This window comes from Phyllopteryx taeniolatus, chromosome 10 (assembly GCF_024500385.1).
Source record: "Phyllopteryx taeniolatus isolate TA_2022b chromosome 10, UOR_Ptae_1.2, whole genome shotgun sequence".
In the NCBI taxonomy this organism is placed as follows: Eukaryota; Metazoa; Chordata; class Actinopteri; order Syngnathiformes; family Syngnathidae; genus Phyllopteryx; species Phyllopteryx taeniolatus.
In genome coordinates this window covers 30,528,363-30,548,657 of record NC_084511.1, presented here as the reverse complement: position 1 = coordinate 30,548,657, position 20,295 = coordinate 30,528,363, and the positions used below count along the sequence as shown (strand labels likewise).

The 20,295-nt window shown below is 47.7% G+C and overlaps 1 protein-coding gene across 10 annotated transcripts in view; it reads right to left on the bottom strand.

Annotated features, from left to right (window-relative positions):
- The window catches only part of LOC133484908 (transcription factor COE3-like), a 50,988-nt gene that overhangs the window by 30,620 nt on the left and 73 nt on the right, over positions 1–20,295 (bottom strand). For 4 of the 10 annotated variants that reach the window (XM_061788114.1, XM_061788116.1, XM_061788117.1 and 1 more), the window contains exons 2-7: positions 18,501–18,732; positions 13,849–14,005; positions 12,950–13,013; positions 11,685–11,740; positions 9,269–9,342; positions 6,752–6,820 (exon numbers count right to left, since the gene is read on the bottom strand). In XM_061788114.1, coding sequence (XP_061644098.1) covers positions 6,752–6,820; positions 9,269–9,342; positions 11,685–11,740; positions 12,950–13,013; positions 13,849–14,005; positions 18,501–18,732 — 652 coding nt within the window. Of the gene's footprint in view, positions 1–6,751; positions 6,821–9,268; positions 9,343–11,684; positions 11,741–12,949; positions 13,014–13,848; positions 14,006–17,324; positions 18,733–20,295 lie in introns of those variants that run through there. The other 6 variants (XM_061788122.1, XM_061788124.1, XM_061788120.1 and 3 more) reach the window with 5 other exon arrangements.

The window sequence follows — 20,295 nt, the reverse complement described above, 5'->3', positions numbered from 1 at the left end:
CCCCCAGGTAGCGTTCATATATTTTCCATATCATGGAGACCCGCCAAAATCCGCAAATAATTGACCCACTTATAACGCCGTTGGGGGAAAAAAGTGGCTATTCTTTTTAAACCCCCAAAATTCTTTAATAAGTGAGAAGAAATCAAACTGGCCGTTTTCTGGGTTGACCACCCGCCCCCTCCCAAAAAAACAAACAAAGAAGAAAAAACAAAAAGAAAGACAGAAAGATGTTTCAAAAATGTTTTTTAAAAATGGGAGGAAAAAAAATGTTTGCGGCTAGGTGACGAAGCGCCAGTGTGCAGGGTTGCACTGTAGCGCTTGTAGTCTCGAAACAAAGTTAGCAAGCCGCTACGAGTGTTAGCGTGTCTACAATTGGTCAAATAAATACCAACATGGCTAACTAGCTCGTGGCTAACTAGAGCAGCTAACATCAGTAACATCAGCTCCTATCCGCGCTGAGAGTTTACTAGTTTACTATTTGATATATATAAGACATATAAGTATGTTCATTCTTCTACTTCATTGTGATGATTTTATTTTATTTTTGTATTTTTTTTAAATCTCGTTTTACGCTTACTAATGAGCCTCCGGCGTGCATTCAATGGAGAAAGGTTGTTATTTACACAAACATTTCTCAATCATTCGTCTTAAGAGGAATGCGAAAGCGGCCCCATACCTAGCTGGAATGTTCCGGAATGTTCGATTATTCCGGAATATTGAAGATAAACACTAAATATTCTGGAATATTAACATGTTCTGGAATGTTGCGGGAACAGTTGAGGACCATGAAGAAAAACAGTGGAAGAAGAGCGTGTTGTTGAGCGCACCATCGTCATCATCAGACGTGTGTGTCTGTTTGCGCGGGCGTGCGTGTGTTACGTGAGTTACGTAATTAGTCGTAAGTGCCGATGCGATGCGTCGAAAGTCATTTGCATAACGTGAACTAAGTGACGTCTGCTTCAATTTTGCCGCGCGAGCTCGGCCTCATTCCTCAAGGTGACAGGCCGCTCGCTCGCGCTAGTCCGCCCGGCAACAACAAAAAAGCATACCTACCCCCCCCCCCCCCCCAAATTAATTTGTCAAGCTTCTGCTGGAATAAGATGTTCACCTTGAAAAGTCCATTTACTGTTCCCCACACACAAAAAAAGAAACTCCCACAAAATACACTTTAGACTTCTACAACCAATAACTTGACAGCCGCTCACACACACACACACACACACGCGTGCACACACACACGGCCACAACAAGTGTGTGTGTATGTGCAACAAGGAACCAATCGTGTGTAAGGAACAATATCAGGGACCATACACACAATAAAACGAGGAATCCAACTGCACACAGAACCGTACAAGATACCAAATATGGAACCAAATTAGGGCAAGTGGGTATGTGAAACCAAACATGGACCCCCCCCCAAAAAAAAGGAACCAAATAACGAACCGAACAAGAAATGAAGAAAGGGCCCAAACAAGGAACAGTACTAGGAACATAATAAGCATGTGAGGAACCCAACAAGTTGAAGAAGCTTTTTTGTCGAGAACCACCGATCGTGGAAGCAAACAAGGTGCCATGTAGGAAACCAAATAAAGAGCCAAACTGGGATGAAGGGGAATATGAAACCAAACATGGAACTGTACAAGGAACCAAATGTGTAAGGAATCATACAAGAAACCAAATATGGAACCAAACACGTGTAAGGCACCAAATAAGCGAAGACCGAACCCCAAATAAGGTTCGTAACGCTACTCGCAACAACAATTTACGGCATCACGTCGCCCCAGAAGGCCAACAATTCGCTTCTACGAAACGATTTGGTTCGGTTGATTTCCGATCCGTATTTGATTTGTACACGAAATGGACCACGACGGCAAACCGACAAAACATTTTGCTTTTGACCCATCCGTCCCTTTTCCGGATGGCTGCTGTGCCAGGCGCCGCCAATTTGGGCTTCAGTGTCTTGCCCAAGGACACTTCAACAGTGCACAGCGGGAGCCGGAATTTGACCCGTCAACCCTCCGGACGCCGGAGGATCCGCTCTACCGATGGAACGACAGCCGCCCCTACTAAGGCTCCAATGCGATTGGCCGCATGGCGCGTGCCGCCATATGATTGGCTGCTGTACCGCGGTAGGACACAACTTACTCCTTCCAGATGGGAACACGAGTACGGGACCCATATTTGGAACGGTCGTCTGGCTACATCTGCGCCAATCGTGTTGCAGCGGGGCGTGTCCTACCTAGAACACAAATAACGCCGCAAGGGTACGTCCGGTGCGAGCTTGCCCGTATTTGAAAGGGGTTGCCGAGCGGGCGCGGGGTAATGGGTTTCCGTTGTTACGGGTCGCACGTGTGTGCGTGCGTGCGATGGGGGGAGAAAAATGCACAGGAGCGGGGGATCCGAGGGGGATTGGAAAAGAAAGAACAGAAGAAGAAAACGCTGCTGATCACGTCAATATTGTTGCAATATTTATGAAGGCTTCGAGCTCAGCTGCCCCAAACCACAATTGGCTTACGCACACTCAATTACACACACACGCGCACGACTCAATTGTCCATTGTTAGCGACGACTCCGTTGCGTGCGTTACACGTTAGCAATGATGCTAACAAGCGCCGACATGCTAACCCAAGCTCGTCATGTGACCCCAACCTCCGGCATATCGCCGGCCTCCGTCTTTATATAGAAATCAATACGGTCTTCGTGGCACCGCCGCCTCCTCTTCATCATCCTCCTCTTCCTCCCTATGTCCTGATCTCAACTGGCCAGCCCCCGCCAGCCCCCCGACATCATATCATTCACCGCCTATATATACACACACACACACACACACACACACAGGGACCGACTGGTTAGCACATGCGCCTCACAGTTCTGAGGTTGTGGGGTCAAATCCCAGTCGCGCCTGTGTGGAGTTTGCACGTTCTCCCCGTGCCTGCGTGGCTTTTCTCCGGGTACGGCGCTTTCCTCCCACATCCCATTGGGCCACGGCCGCCCAAAACTCCTCACAGGAAGGCCGCAGCTTGGATTCGAACCCCGACCCGTGAGGGGCGCCAACCACAAGATAGCTGGGATGGGCTCCGGCATGTTCGCGACCCACGTGAGGAGAAGCGCTACAGAAAATGGATGGATGGCCCAATGGCGAAGATCATCGCCTGCCAGCGTGGGGGACCGAGGTTCAAGACCCCGACGGGACCGTCCGCCGACATCCCCCGAACTCACGGCTGCGGTGTCCTTGAGCGAGACACCGATACCCCGAAATGCTGGCCGGGCGCTTCGGCCGCCCGCTGCTCCAGTGTGTTCCGCTCACGGGTTAAATGCAGAGAACCAATTTCGTGTGCATGCATGTTCATGACAATAAAAGGGGATTGTTCTTCATATAAATAATCTGTCCAGAAGTTGTCACACAGGAAGTCATGACATGCACACGCCCGCATGTGTGTGTTTGTGTGCATTTGTGCATGTGTGTGTGTCGGTAAGTCGGGATCCTGAGGGGCTTTCCCAATCTTCCCATGATCCCCTGCTCCTTGTGGAGGGCTTCGTGTACGGGCGCGTTCGTGTGTGCGTGTTGTTCCAGCAGTTGGGAAGTCGGCGGGTGATGATGTCAACACACTTGCCACAAATTGCTGCAACCGATTCAGTGCCAGCGAGCAGGAAGTCGGCAAGCAGCTGATTCTCGACATGGAAGCTTAGCATAGCTTAGCATAGCTTAGCATAGCTGAGCGTGGCATCCTGAAGAGTCGCAGCAGCTGTTAAAGCGTGCACGCACACACGCACGCACACTCTAAAGCCAAAGTAAACAAGTCTAAAAACAGAACTGACCGTTGACTTATGAACTTTCACGCTCAGTTCATCTGGGAACATTTTTTATTACAAACACGCGTGTACGTGGACGCGTCTTACATGTGCACACAATGTACACTCGATGCCGACGCTCGACACAAGCGAGTAAGTGAGTTAGTCGCGAGTTAGTTCGTTAGTCAGTAGCAGGGCCGCCGCTGCCATTCGGCGCGAGGGGTTGCGGCAAATTAGCGTGAGGAAGACGAGGGCTCATGAGAGCGCTGGAAATGGGAGCGATCGGAAGGACGCAAGCCCGCCCGACCGGCGAGTAAAGAAGGCAAAACGGCAAAAGAAGCGGAAGCTGCCGCTCGACTTGAAGGCGGGAACGTCGCTCGTGTTGGAGTCAAATTCTGCATCTGTTCCTCGTTAGTTCGGAACGTCGGTTTCCGGACATTGTCGCCCCGACGACCACTTTCGTTCGTTGGATGGGAAAAAAAATGGATGAAAAGGAGCGGCGAGCAAATGACCAGTTGGTGGTTGCTCTTATTTCCACTTTGGCTGTATTTTGTGTGATTGTTCTATTTATTTCTACTGTCCATGCAATTGTCACGTTTATCTTCAGTTTCTTAATGCGCTGGCCAAAAGGCACGTTCGACATGTGAGCATCGTCCAGCACGTCATCAGAATCATCTTTCTTTTTTGGCAAGTACGTCCAAAAAAGCACACAAGGAATTCGTCGGAGCCGCTCGAGTACCACAACAGACGGTCGATTGACGGAGAACGCTTTGGAGACACAAAGACATCGAGAAAAACAGTCACTGAGCGGTCAAGGCTTGCTAGTTATCTGCTAATGCTGGGGGGGGGGGAAAAAAAGTAATTGGACAATTGTGCAAAAAGATGCGAGCAGCTTGAATCGCGCTATGTTATATTAGAGTTGCGGCGGAAAATAGGATAGCATTCTTTTCAGAATTCGTTTTTTAAACAATACATTTTCTTTATTGTTCACGTCAATTAAATTGGCTGGCGACCGATCGATATCGGTGTCCATCGCTCCTGCGTCGGACGGAACCGCAGCGCTTCGGCGAGGCGGGCGGAGTTCGACGGACGACGAGAGGCACAAACCGTGAACATTGACGCCGGCGCCTGAATCGGGATGGGCGCGTCTTCGGCAAAGCGGGCAGACGAGCGTGCGGGTGAGCCAGAAGGTCGCAGCGCAAAAATCACAAAGGCGTCATCGATCGCTCGACGCGCACTCGACCGCCGTCGCCTGCAAAGCATCTGAAGTCGCTCGACCCCTACCGGGGAAGGGAAACGGCGAGTGAGTCGCAGAGTGAGCGGGTTAGCGAACGGGCAAATCAACTCCTGGTGAGTCACGAAGCGAGCGAAAGCGTTCCGACAAAGTGAGCGAGTAAGTCAGCGCGAGGCGAGCGAGCGCGCGCGTGTGACGACATGACGGCTGTGAACGAGGAGCTGAAAGGGAGGCGGGCCCAGCCCCGGAGTAAAAGACGAGATGTGAGTGCGGTTCAAAGGTCACCCGGCATCGCTGCACACCCCCCGCTTTACACATCAACGTGCGTGCGAGGGGCCGCCGACCTCCACGTAAGGCGTGAGCATGAAAGCGGGGGCGCCGCTCGACTCGGATCGATGCTGGCGCCGGGACCTCCCGCCCGCTGCTAATTGCGCATCTTTGCTGCGATAAAAGCAACGCGCACGCACACGTCAAAGTCACACTGCACTTTTCATGCTGAACCTTTGGCTTCATGGCGGCTGCGGGCGTGCGTGCGCGCGCGCGCGCCTTAATTTGAACGAGTTGAAGACGACGACACTAAATGTCTTCACTGAGGCCGCTACGCTATCATTTGCATGATAGCTCTCTAAACACACACGCAATTCATGTTTATGCGTGTGAGTGTTCATGTGTGTGCGCGAGTACCATAAATCCTTCGTCCTTAACAGCCACTAAAACGCAGAGAAACAACCAGTCGCTGTAAATCACATCACGTGACCTGAATGGCGCTCGTGCGCGTGTGCGCTCCTGTGTGTTCGTGTGGCCGCGCCGTTGTATGAGCTGGAATTTTATTCTATTCTGTTGTGTTTGTTCTGTTTACTTGGGCTGGATTCAATTTTATGTTGCGTGCGCGAATGTCCCCGCATGTGTGTGTGTGTGTGTGTGTGTGCCAACCCTTGAGTTTCCAATCTTTGCTTGAAAGTCATTTCTCAACGCTTGTCCATCCATCCATCCATTTTCTGTACCGCTTTATCCTCACATGGGCCGCGGGGTCAACGCTTATTCAAGATTTTTTTTGAAATACTGTAAAAATGCTTTTTTTTTTCACTGCCATTTTCATGGCTGTCAATTATCTGCAGATTTTTGCTTTTCTCTATTTTAAATATATATATATTTTTTTTAATCCAACCCAATAAATTCTTCCTTAAGCAAGGATAAACAGTGACCAAGTATTTTCAGGTTGTTTTTCCTCTCCCCCCCAAAAAAAAGAAAAAACAAAAAGAAATGAAGGAAAAACAATTAACTGGACGAAACAAAATATGAAAAAAACAGAAGCAAAATGTGGGCATAATTGATGCCCATTAGAATTGCATTGAACGTTGTTTTTGTTTGCTCCTTTTAGCTTTTTAAACCCAGCGATAAAATGCCACGGAGCCTTTTCGGGGTTGGTTCCCTCCCAAAAAAGAAAAAAAACAATAAGAAAATAGAAAAAATAATAATAATAATCTGAAAAAAAAAATGTTTAAAGAAATAAATGTGCGTGTCCAGCGGGTGCGCGGGGGTCCGCTGCGGTCCCCTTTCATCCGCACAACCAAATGCCCGCGTTACATACGTGTGGCATCATCGTGCAAGCGAGCGTGTTTTCCAACTCAACGGCGAGTCCAAACAAACGCCGCCGCCGCCGTGATCATATCATACTTCCTGTTTGGAGCAGCGCGCGCACACACAAAGCGGGCGTGTCCTACCTGTCAATGATGACCGGGTCAGAGGGCGTCTCGTTTCGATTTCCACAACTTTTTTTGTCACAACAGCGACTGAGGAAGAAACAACACACACACACACATGCGTATAAACATGGGGGATTTGAACCCGCAACCTCACAACCGTGAGGCACATGCGCTAAGCGGTCGTCCGCCTTATGATGTTTTAGTGAGAGCATATTTTCTTTGTAAACCAAATATATTCCATTTATAAATCGCTGTATATCATCATGTTTAAGTTCTAATAATAAACTACACATCCGTTGAGACTCGATTCTGTTATTTAACATGACGATGAATCATTGGATTTGATCTCCCATTGGAGCACATTATTCACTCAATTTTAAAGATATCACATATAAAGATGTCAATGTTAATCTTTGACATGTTAAATTGAAATAATTGTACATGATATGAAATGATATTTAACTAAACAAACAATGTCAAATAATTCATCATTTGAATACATATCACAACCTTCATTATGTCTAATAACAAGTCTTATTAATAATGATTCCGTAACACATCGACAACACACAAAAAGACGCGATTATGATGGAATTGAAAGTTTGGGAGTTTCCTTTGATGTTTGACTGATGACGATATGTCAAATATGAAGCTGATGTATTGCTGTCATGATTATTATGGGATGTCTCCTCTCAACATCCGACCGGAAAAACATCTGGACCACGCCCAGAAACCCGCCGACGGAAGACAGACGCCAGCCCGAGTGCCCGCGCCAAGCGCCGGCAAGCGCGCCAAGAACACGCGCGCGCACTGGAACAAGCTGCGGTGTGTGCGTGCGCGCGCTGTCGAGATTGCGACTCAGCAGGGCGGTCGGTCATCGTGCAACTTTTTATTTTCTGTTTCATGCTACAAAATGTTGCCATCATTTGATCGATAACGGGAGAGCCGTTTGAAAATCAATTCCTTTGAGCGATAGGAGTTCTCAAGGTCCAACGCGATGTGATGCTCTTCGCCGGAAACGTCTTGCCCGTTATGTGTGTGTGAAAAGAGCTTTTGTGAAGATGCAAACGATATGTGGCATTTGGTTTTCTCCTCTTTTCCGTGAAAACGAACCAAAATGCATTTGAGTTGCTTTTTTGTCTCTTTTGATTTTTGAATAAACGTCTTTCAAAATGTGAATGCCTCACGGTTCTCGTTGTAATACACCAGAGGGATCTGTGCTGAGGCAGCTATTTTGAAGCGGACGGCAAAAGAAACGCTGTTATTTCTCAGATGGGAACAAATATGTATGACGACTGCGTGTCTTTACCGTTATTATTCTTATTGCTTTAATGAGCAGTTGGGATCATTTCTGCAGACTTTGCCGTTATGCAAGAAATGTATTTGCGATGGCCGCCGGCGAGTAACAAAGCTGCGACAAAATTCAACTTGTGTTTGGAATGTTTTGCATACACGTTCTAAAAATCCCGTTATTATTTTATTGATGTCTTGATTGTCTTTACCATTATGGCCTAAAATTTGAAATCATTCATATTTCAAAAACCAGAACCTTGTGCGTGGCTCTTTCCGCACGGGAGAAAACCAAGTCGGCGTCCCAAATAATTTTCCAGCGGTACGAAGATGGCGCAGCATTTCGATTCCCGTTGCGGTTGATTGAGAACCTCGTCAATTTCCGGACAGCTGCGATGTAGCGTCATTAGCTTAGCATCTTAGACTAATTGTTGAAAATGAAGTGAGGCGCGTCACGGTTTGCTCAAAAACACGCGCGCGCACGCACACATACACATACACACACACGCGTGTTATGAAACACGAATATAGTCAAAGCGTGCAATTGCGCGTTTGCGTGCCGCCATTAGCCAAAGTTCCAGGAGACCAATTATCTCCGGCACCCGCGGGCGCTGCGGCGGTGACCCCCGGGAGTCGTGCCGGCCGCGCCCACCGGGGACGCCCTCGCGCCCCCCGCCCGCACGGTTCCAAAAGATAAAAAACAAACCGTGGCACGCCGTTCGCGACATCCACTAATGACGCTTCCCCTCGGAACGCTAGCACGCTAATGAGCGTGCGGGAACGCCTGCGTGAGGTGTCTCACACACACGCGCAAACACACACACACACACCCTCACGCACGTGACGAGTTGAGAGGTCAAGTGCGGCGATGACCGGCGGGCCCCGCGGGGGCTCGGACACCGGCCACTTTGAATGCCGGCAGCCGCCGTCCGCTATCGCAGAGGTCAGAGGTCAACGTTAGCTTCTGACGCTCCAGAGCGTTAGTGCCGAGGTTGATGGCGTCTGTTGCCACGGTGATGCCGCCACTTGTCACACGCTCACAGATTCATACGTACTTACCAACACGCAAAAACAACACACGTATACACAGCCTCACACGTGTGCGCGCGCGTGCGCGTGTTATTCTTGTGCGGAAGCAGTAAATGAACGTTAACGAGCGGGCGCCGACGCGTCGATTGGCGCGTCGGCGCCGCAAAGGCGGACGACGGCCGCTGTTTGCGAAGCGAGAGTGAAGAGTTGTCGTACCTGCACATGATCTCGTGTGTGAGCAGAACGCGGCACATTTCCGGGTTCTTGTCTTGCCCCTCGTACAGGATGGCCTGATGGCAACACACACACAAAATGTGATACACGACGTATCCATTTGAACATTGCAAAATGAAATCATGTTTGTTTATCATCCAATTCAAAATGCGGGGCCAATTCGGATTCACTCACGAGTCGGCTCGAAGTTCTCGCTCGGGAATCGTACAAGGAGGAAACACTCGATTGCCATTGGCTAGTCATTCGGTACAGTCAACGGGAATCGCGAATCGGGATTTAGACGGCCAGTCTAATGTACTTTGATTACTGTATTAGGGCTGCAACTAACCATTATGTTTTCAATGAATCAATGAAAAACACAATTCATGAAAAAAAAAAAAACATTTCATTTCCATGCAGAAAACGCACAAACAGAAACTAATTTGCTCGGGTTTCGTGACATCGGTCAGAGAATCGGCAAAAAAATGCCGATCGCTGCTTATCAAAAGAAAAGCGGGCGTTTGCAAAGGAAAAAGCTCAAAGATCATCAGGGTGCAAACACGGACGGCAACACAAATGGGAGAATATTTTCTTGGGAGAGACTGAAATTCAACGAGGTTGCTAAACAGCTGATGGATGAGCCAAATCGTTGTCAATAATTGTCAAAATGGGAAATGGCAAATTGCATCAGGATCACGCCAACATTTTGAAAAGGAGTGAGCGCTAAATATTTGAAAATGTACTGCTATTATATGATTGTCAAAAAAAGAGTAAGCAGTCAAATCTATTCGAGGTCCAAACAATGAATGCATGATTAAAGTCGTTTTTTATTTACATTCCAAAAAATCCCATCCACTGTTTCTAGATATGAGAATGTTGAAAGTGACGTCATTTGATGGACGACGCGATTCGCACCCACCCAAGCGTGTGCGCGCGCGCGCGTGCGTGTAGAAGGCAGACACGCACGCGCCCAGCCGGGCGTCTTGTGAGCGTCTTCCGTCGATCGGCGCCGAGCCACAAGAAGATTATCGATCGGCATCGGCTTCGCGGCGGCCGCCGTGTCGCGCACTTCGCCGATCGATGGCCGGCCGACAGCGAGTCCACGTTCGTGCGCGAGTACCTGCTTGAGTTTATGGTGACGAGTCGGGCGGCTCGTGACGGACGATCGCTTAACGAGGCGACGGCGACAAATGATCGAGTCGACCGTTTCGCGACGAGCCTGAAAAAAGCTCGGCGCGCTTTTGCAACCGTTCAAGGGACGACACTTACTACTTTTGGGGGTTGACTACTTCAATACAGAAAAAAGGCAATTTGACTTTCACTTCATTTTGCGCGAGGATCTTTTGGACTCCTGTCTCGCTCGGTATTGAAATGCATTTTTCCCATTTCATTCGCTCCATTGAAACTTTTTCGGACAAATCTTGTTACACGATTAAAATACAATTAATTGACATCAATTATTACTAAGCCTCAAATGAATTTTTTTTTTTTCAAATCGAATCCAACCCCTATACCTATATATATATATATATATATATATATATATATATTATTTTTTTAATTTTTTTTTTAATGGCGATTATTATGCTGTAATGTGTTAATGCGTTAAAAAAAGGGGCAGAAATTGGCAAAAGAGGGGGCAAAATTTGTAAAAGGCTAAAATAATGGCCCATTAATCATTTTTACAGTATACAAGCAAGTCCCCTTTTTGTAGTACCACGTTGTGCCACAACATGCCAGGCAGCGCTGAGCTCCACTGGAAGACATGCAGTGTGATTACGAACAAGAAGAAAAGGCAGAGAAGGTCCCCAGTTACGGGCCAGTCGGGAGGATTGTCGCACGGAGCGCTTCGCTTGAACTTTGGGCGCTGCGCGGCGGACTTCGCTATTTGTCGGGCAAAGCGTGATAATTCCCGCTCATTAGAACTGCCGAGAAACAAAACAAAAACAAAAACATTTCAAATTGCAAATAGCTGGTGATGCGGTCAAAAAAAACTCAGCTCGTGGGGGATCTAGTAAAAACCAAAAACACACACACACAGGCGCACAAATAAGTGTGCGTTTCGCTTGGGAAATGCCGAAGCGCGAATACGCGGCGTCCGCTGTGAACAATTCTCTCCGGTTTGGACGCGTCGCAGCTCTTCCGAGGTTTTGGATGAGCGCGACATCGACGCGGATTCCACTTCGCCTGCCTATGGCGGCGAACACGATAGGTTAGCGTGAAGCTAGCTGACGTTTGCAATTGCAAGGTTTGGTTCAATAGGCTCAGATTCGGTTCAGCGGTTAAGCGGGCGTGTCAAAAGAGCAACTCCAAAAAAGGGTTTCGGTGGAGGCGACTCGGATTTTTCACTTCTCGGGGCGTGCGCGCGAGCGACAATCGCGGGTGCGCTCGAAGATGTCGCGATGTCATCACGGCTCACCTGCTTGGTCATGGAGTCGACGAGGCGCACGTAAAGATCTTGCTCCGTCCTGATGCCTGCATCGCACACACACGCACGTTCTCACGTCAACATTTCACTTTTCAACTCTCCCGTCGTCATCACTGCCGTGAATGAAACACGTCACGTACCTCGGACTCGAGAAAATGAGGATTTACGTATGTACTTGGGGGGAAAAAAAAACCAAAAACATCTTTGTTCATCTATCTATGCCAGCGGGAAAAAAAATCATAATATATATATATATATACATTTTTAAAGTTGACAAAAGAAAAAATGTCTTTGCTGTTATTGGTCGAATGATGTGTTTTTGTTGTCAAATCCGTGCCTTGGAAAACTAAGAAGACGGAGCCGTTGTGACGCAATTATTTTCAACAGATTCTTTTTTTGGGGGGGGGGAATATATTCTGGAGCACCCGGAGAAAAGCCACGCAGGCACGGGGAGAACACGCAAACTCCGCACAGGCCGGGCCGGGATTTGAACCCGCAACCTCACACCCGCGAGGAACACGTGCTAACGGGTCGGCCGCCGTGCCGTCTCCAAAACATTTCGCACCGAAGAGAACTTCTTTTCTTCAAGGGATAGAAAACGTCTTTTCCGAAGCGGGCGACGTTCTCACCCTCGATCAAAATCAACAAGGCGGAATCGGAAAGTGTGCGCCGTCCGATTTCACAACAGCGACAAACTTCTTTGCGCTTACAAGAATCAAGATCTGAATTCGAGACTCGTTGGTCCTTTCGTCTTTCTTTGACATTACGACCCAGAAATTTTTTTTTTATGTTTGAACGCAATAAATAAAGAAATCAATCCAAATGAAGGGCTGATATCAACCAGTTCGTTTGGCCGTCCGATCAATCAGTCGTGCCCGAATTTGAAGAAGCCACTAAAATCGGTTGATTCCCCCCCCGAAGAATCGGGAAACAAACAAAACGAAACTTTTTGGGAAGAAGCTCCGTCCCCCGATTCCAAAAGAGGACATGACCGCGCGAAGATAAATTGATGACGATTGAGTTTGAAGGTTTGGACAAGTCGAGGTCAAACAAGGTCCGCAAACAATGAAACGATGATCCAAATAGTTGCCCGTTCATTCCATAAAATAGAATCCATCATCAAGAATTCATCGTTGGCCATCTGCTACACAAGACGTGCGTTGCGTGTCGAATTGTGCAATTGCGCGACGGCAGCCGGCGACTCAAATGAGACAAGTCGCGAATGAGCGAATGATTGTTGTGTTGACGTTGCTCACCGTTGCTGTACAGAAGTTGTAACCTGTAATGGATCCCGTTGTTGGTCTTCTCGCCGTTGTACTCCTGGACACAACGACAACACAACGTCAACGCGACCGACACAATGTGGATAACACCGAAACGCAACACGCCCACGGCGTCAACATCAACACAACGCTACGTCGCCAAAACACAACTGCAACTCAACAACACAAGGTCAAAAAGGCTGCAACACAACACAACTTCAACAAAATATCAACGCCTCAACACAATGTCACACTGTCAACGACACATTTCGGACAGTATACACGACAACAACACAATGTGAACACAAGAAGAGTGGAACACAACATCACCACAACAACACACAATGGCAACAAAACATTCAAACGCCATCAACACACAACAATATGTCAACACAACACAAATGTGACATCAACACAAAATGAACTCAGCATCAATACAACACGAAGAAAAAAATCAACACAACACCAACAAAAGAACAGCACATCAAGACAAAATGCATGCAATACTAACAACACAAAAACACGACATGGACCCAAAATAGACACAACATGAACAAAATCAATACAATAGTAACACAACATCAAGACAAAAACACATGCACACAAAATCAGCCTCAGCAAAATGTCAACACGTAATGACATCAACAAAAAACAGCACAACACAAAATACCAACACAACAAAACAAGAGAAAAAACACAAGAACACGACATAAACTCAACCTCAACAAAAGCACGCAACACAAAATCAACACAAGACAACGAGACAGCAAAAGCAACACAACAAAAAAGGCATGTACACAAAACCATCACACAGTCTAAACCACATGAACACAACACAAACACGTACACAAAAACAAAATCAACGCAGCGTGCGTGCGTGCGTGCGTGCGTACCTTGTCCTTCTCGACAAAGTCCAGGTAGGACGTCCGCTCGATCTCGACGGGCTGCCCTTGGCGGTCGTAAAGCGCCAGCACGAAGTGGAAGAAGTTGGACTTGCGCAGGTTGGACGGCGGCTGCTTCTCGAAGTGAGCGCGGGCCAAAGCCACGCCGCTGACACACACGCAAACAACCACAAGCGCGCGTCAACGCCACACGCAACGTCAGCCGCGGCGTCCCGTTACGCAACCCTAACCCTCGGATACGCGACGCGCTGCCGTTTGTTCACGTTTGCCGTTCGGCCGCCGCCGCTCCCCGGACGGACTATTGAGGCCCATCTGACCTCTGTGTGTGTGTGTGTGCGCGCGCATACACGTTAGCCTCATTTGTGTTTCGCGTGTCCTTTTCTAACCCGCATCGCTGCACCTCGACACTACAAATGAATTCAAGCACACAAAAATCACGTCAACGCACAACTCGTCCATTTCAACACGCATCAAACAAACGCACACAAAAAGGAATTTGAACACAAAAATCAATTCAAAGACAACAAATTCATTTCAACACAAAAACATGAACTCACACACACAAAGAGTGAAAACACTCAAAGAATGACTTCCAAAAACTAAAACACTTCATACACCAAAAATGTATTCAAACACACAACAAATGAAATCCCACACACACACACACACATGTAAAGAGTCAAAAGATGACTTCAAAAGCACACCCAGAAATACACACGTCAAAATGAAATCCAACACAAAATTGAATTCCAAAACACAACAAATGAAATCACACAGAGTGAAAATACCGAAAAGAATAAAAGACACCCAAAACACACACAAGTGACTTCAAACACACAACGAACGAATCTCGATGTCAAATATTTGGTCAAACACACACACACACACACACACACACACGCGCGCGCACGAGGTGTAATTAGCTGTTAATTGCAGCGGCGGCCACTCTAGCGAGGGGTGTGTCCTAATTAGGAATGCCGCGCTCCATTAACACACACACACACACACACACACACACCGCTGCCACCACCGCGGTCAAGCGTCTTCAAGCTCTCACACACACACACACACACACACACACACACACACAGCTTTCGAATTCATCCGCATGATTCGACTCCCGACCGAAATGATTTGGACCTTTTGGACACGATGGCGCAGGACTTTAGCGACTTTGCCGCTCAGTATTTGCACGGCTTTCCACCAACGCCATCGCTTGACGTGATTTGCAGTTTTACAATCCTTCCGTGACTTGTCACCATTTTCCGGCCAGTACGTGATTTGCGCGAGTCGACATCATTCCCACGAGTCGTACGGCTTCGCGCCAGTATAGCCGCACTCGTCTTACTCCAAACCAATTGGAACATTCCCGCCGCTTTGTGGCTCGACATTGTTTGCCTCCGTCGACATTGCCGGCCGCCGTTTTACACGAGCGACTTTACAGATGAGGCGGCTCGGACGTCCGGTTAGGGTGCCCCCTCCGCCGGCCGGGGGAGGGAAGTCCGGCTCGCTCTCGCTCTCCGGCTTTCCCGCTCGAGCTGCTCCCCCGAAAGAAAACGGACGGCGGGATAAGATGACTTCCCGATCCTCACGTGGCCCGATTCCGACTGTTCTCCGGCACTTCCGTGACTTTGCCAGATTTCCAATAAGTGCATAATAATACTTGCAATTTCTCAGCGCTTCCATTGCTTGACCTGATTTACGTGTTCATTAGTCACACTCTTAACAATGCTCGACATTATTGACACGATGACATTCTAATACTTCCATTGAGAGGATTGACACAGTTTTCCATGGTTAAGATGACTTTCAAGGACGTGACATCGCTTGACATTCGTTTTGATGTATTGCCCCAACTTGACACGACTTTCCACGACTTTTTCGAGCATTCGTAGCAATTTCCAGTATTTACTCTGCTATTCCGTTCACAGGCCGCCTTCCCGCCCGCTAAATTCCGTCGCGTTCGGATGATCGGACGCGCGGCGGCAATCGAGGGCAACGATCGCGTCTCGGCCGCGAGAGTCGACGCGGGTGGCGGCCGACTTCCTGTTAAGGAAAAAGCTGAGGGCGCGAAAAGGCAACGTGGCGGCCTCGTCCGTGGGAGCGCGCGCGTCGATGCGATGGGAATAAAAGTCGACGACCACATGGTCGACATTGGTCCCGATTCTTATTGTTCTGATGACATCGTCGTCAATTGTGATTTGAAGTCGATTGAGATGGTGCAATGATTTTTTTTAAGAAGATTATTTCATATCCGCGTGACAATTAAAAATGTCAGATCACGTAAAATGTCAATAATGGAGCCGTTTTCTTTTTTCTCACTCACGTGCGCTTCCCGAAGATCGAAGACGTGTGTGTCGCGTGTCGCGTGTCGCGCGTCGCGTGTCGCGCGTCGCGTGTGCCTGACACTGAATGACATTTATCGTCATTATTATTTGTATTATTATTTTTACGACGAGATGCGTTGTCATGAATTATTCATATTTAAAGACGCTTGATTTGAAAATTGCCAACTGGCATTGAGAGCACACACGCATACACACACACAAATGTTTGCGCGGACGTGTGGAAATTGCTGTCAAATAGTAAATATAAAAATGTGTGGAAATAAATAGACTGTATATGGATATTAGTGCAAAAAGATGACAATTTTGAACATGGGATTTTGTCGCCCTGAATTTAAAATGTGATTCGGATGCATTTTGTGAAAATGAAAAGTAATAATTCAAGACAATTTTGAAATAAAATATATGATAAAATATATGATCTTTAGAAAAATATAAAAATATAAAAATATAAAATATATGACATCTTTTTCATTCAAAAATGATTCCAACGATTGAATCAATTCATCTGACGACGAATATGACCGAGAAGCATTGTCGTCTTTGTTTTCATTCCACGACTACGTTTTGATTTCATAGGGTCGTTATCTTCAACTTTGAACAAGTCGACACACACACACACACACACACACACACACACACACACACGTTTTCCAAACGCAAAATGTCAATACTTGTTCAGGATAACAACATTTGGTATTTGGTACACATTACAATTCAATTATTATTATTTGAAAGACTTTTGCAGTAACTTGTCATTTCCGTACCACCGTCAGTGGAACTAAAGTATCCGTAAAAATGAGCGACGGGTGCTTTTGTGTGTGTGTGTGTGTGTGTGTTATCATTTCATGATAATTACGCGTTGAAAAAAGTCTATTGATGGTATTTAAGTGGAACATTCAAATGTGTTCAACGAACTTTTATGATCGGATTCTTATTGAGGAAAAGAGCGCAAAATGACGTCAATTGAGCACATTGGAATCTTTTTTGTTTGTTTGTTTTTTTGCTTAGCGGCAAATAATAATGGCAACTTGTGGCTCACGTGACACTTCAGGAAAAGCGGGCAAAATAATAATGGGAGCCGTTTGCCTCGCGTGCGTGCGTGCGTGCGTGCGGTCAGACCTCTGCGCGGCAGTGTTGGCGTCCAGGATCCCGCCGCCGGCCATCCAGGAGCGCACGGGGGTCATGCCGCCGGGGAGTGGCTCCTCCTTCATGGTGAGACCCCCCCGCGGGAGGCCGTCCTGGACGGAGAACATCGCGCAGCGGCGCTGCCGCAACGATGAAGAGGAGGAGGAAGAGTAATCCGTCAAGCTCCCGGACGGGGGGCGCACGGGAGGGACTTTCCCAAAACGAGGGGGTCCTGATCCGCACGAGAGTCCGGAAGGTGCGATCCCTCCGGAGCGATGATGGAGATCTTGGAGAGCGTCAGCACTCTGCGCCGGGAAGAGCGGAGCGGGGGGGCATCCCAAAGGGGGTGCGAAGGTGCAGCGGGGGGCGGCGGGCGCCAGTCAAGACGGGAGAGTCTGGATGAAGGCGACCGGCGGCCACAGGAAAAAGTCCAAGAAAAGAGAGAAACAAGCTTTGATAGAACAACACTCGCCTTCAAAAGGAGGTCCACGACGCCACGAGGAGGAGGAGGAGGAGGAGGAAGGGGGGAGCGGGGAGCGGGGAGCGGGGAGGGGGCGGTGTTGTGGGTGAGCGAGGGGGGCGAGGCAGATTGCCCCCCCTCCCGGAGGAAAGCTTCTTCTCCTCCGTCTTCGTCTTCTTCTCCCGGCCGGCCGGCAGGACGCTCGGATCTCCCGCGGGACGCGAAGGGGGCGTGCCCTCCCCTCCGTATATGGGCGCCTCATTTGAATACTAGCAACGTCCGGGCCTCTCATTGGCCGCCGTCTCCTGGGACGCCGCGGCCCGCTGCAAGAAATGTCGCTCAATATCGACAGCGTGGAGGAAATGGACGGGAAGTGGACTCTGGTGGACAGGAGGTGAACTGCAATTGGAGCTACGATGGATGCAACAACATGTCGGCAGAAGTGGACTCTGGTGGACGGGAAGTGGAACTTGCGAACCGCGAGATGGAAGCGGACTCTTGTCAACAGGAAGTGGTATCAGTGGAGCGGAAGCGGACTTTGTGGCCTGGAAAATTCAAGGTGGAATGGAGGTACAATGGATGTGGTTCAGGAAGTAGACAGGAAGTGGAATAGATGTGGATAGGAACCGGACTGCGGACAGGAAGTGGAATGGAGCAAAGCTTGTGTGCGTGTGCGTGTGCGTGTCCACGTACTGTAGCACAGACCTCACCTCTCATCGGTCGCCCACTCCCGTGACATCACATGCCGGTCGTGTCCGTGCACGCTGAGGGCAGAAAAAGCAAACCGCGTCTTGTCGAGGTTTTTCACGACGCCGTGGACCAACGCCGCAACTTCAACAGGAGGCATTTGCGGGACGGGAAGTAGAAGACCGCAAACTGACTCTGGTGGACCGGAAGACCGGAAGCGGACAGGAAGTGGACTTTTGCGGACAGGAAGTGAACCTGCAGTGTGCAAGAAACAAAATATGAGATGAGATTACAAAAAAACAAAAAGCACATTTTATATCCTTGACACTCATTGTGTTTTATTTTCTCTCTGTCTCACACAACCACACTTAATGATTGGTGGTACGTGATGAATATTCACAGTCGAGCTCTTCTTGTCATTACAATTATTTGCAAAAGCAACATAACGCATTGAACCTGCTTTAACCTGCTTCGTTACTTCAAGCACAACAACAACAACAACGACGAAATCACGATTCCAAATGTCATTTGTTTTTCGTCGTCGTCAAGTTGCTCTTTGAAAATGAGTGCTAATTGCAAAATAGTGACTTCAGTAAATACTTTGATGTTCATTGTTCTCTACCGTTTTGTATTTGTATGTTTTATTTTCCCGATGTGGAGGTGTGGCTGGTTCATGAAAATCCCTCCACTTTGGAAAGGTCGTGAAAGACGGGAAGACAGCGCCCTCTTGCGGCTGACGCCACAACTGCTTGAGTGGAACGTCTCAACCGTGATGCAAAAGATTACAAATGCTTGAATTGAATTTGGTGTCAGTAGGCAAGATGTTTTCATCAGGTGAACAATTCATGCAGAAGGGCCAAGTAACCAAGTACAAACACTTTGCTACTGTACTTAATTCGTCTTTACGTAGCTGTTCTTTACTTTTATTTACCTTTGATTCCCTTTTTCGTGTTTACATGACTTAAATTTGCTTTTTTGCTTTTTTTTTTAGTCACTTCAGGTCATTAGCATTGGTTTTGATTGGTTGTAAAACATGACAAGTTCATGAATGAAGAAACTATTTTGTGCGGCGTTGTTGGTTTTTTTTTTTTGTCCATTGTAAGGGGTGTAGTATAATTAACAGTAAAAGGTCATTTGGACTTTCCAGAATCAATACTTTTTACTTTGACTTAAGGAGTTGAACCACTACTTTTACTTTCTCCAAAAAGCTCTTTTCTTGTACTTGTACTTCAATACAGAACGTTACTGCTTTTGTCATGTGCGGTTATATTAGGGCGATGCAGTCACGCCTCGGTTTACGATTCAGTCGATGAATCGTTTTCAATGGCCGAACATTTCATCGGTTTGCGAATGTTTCAGCTTGACAACGGAGAACGTCGGGGTCACGGAACAAATCAAATTCAGAACTTGAGGTTGACTCTACCTAACGTTTGCTCATTTGGATGGATGGATGGATGGATGGATGGATGGATAAACGGGGAGAGGGCGAGAGAGAGGCTTGTTCGAGTAGAAAGTGTTTTTGGGCGCTCGTTTGGCTGTGTCAAGAACACAGCGTGAAAAGATTCCGGCGCGAGTATTTCGAAGCCTCGCTAGAAAGGCGCTCAAAGATTCGCCTCAGAAATGTGGAGGAGGTCAAACAAGAAGCACTCAAGTACAGAGCAGTGAGATTGGTACGCAAGTAAAGGTACTTTACTTTGTGGTTTCACTTTTCAGCTCGTTATATCTGTGATTGCTAATAATAATAATACATATCTCATTCAATGAAACTACAAAGTCAAAAGCAGGTGAGGTTTTATGACGAAATGCGCGAGATTGATT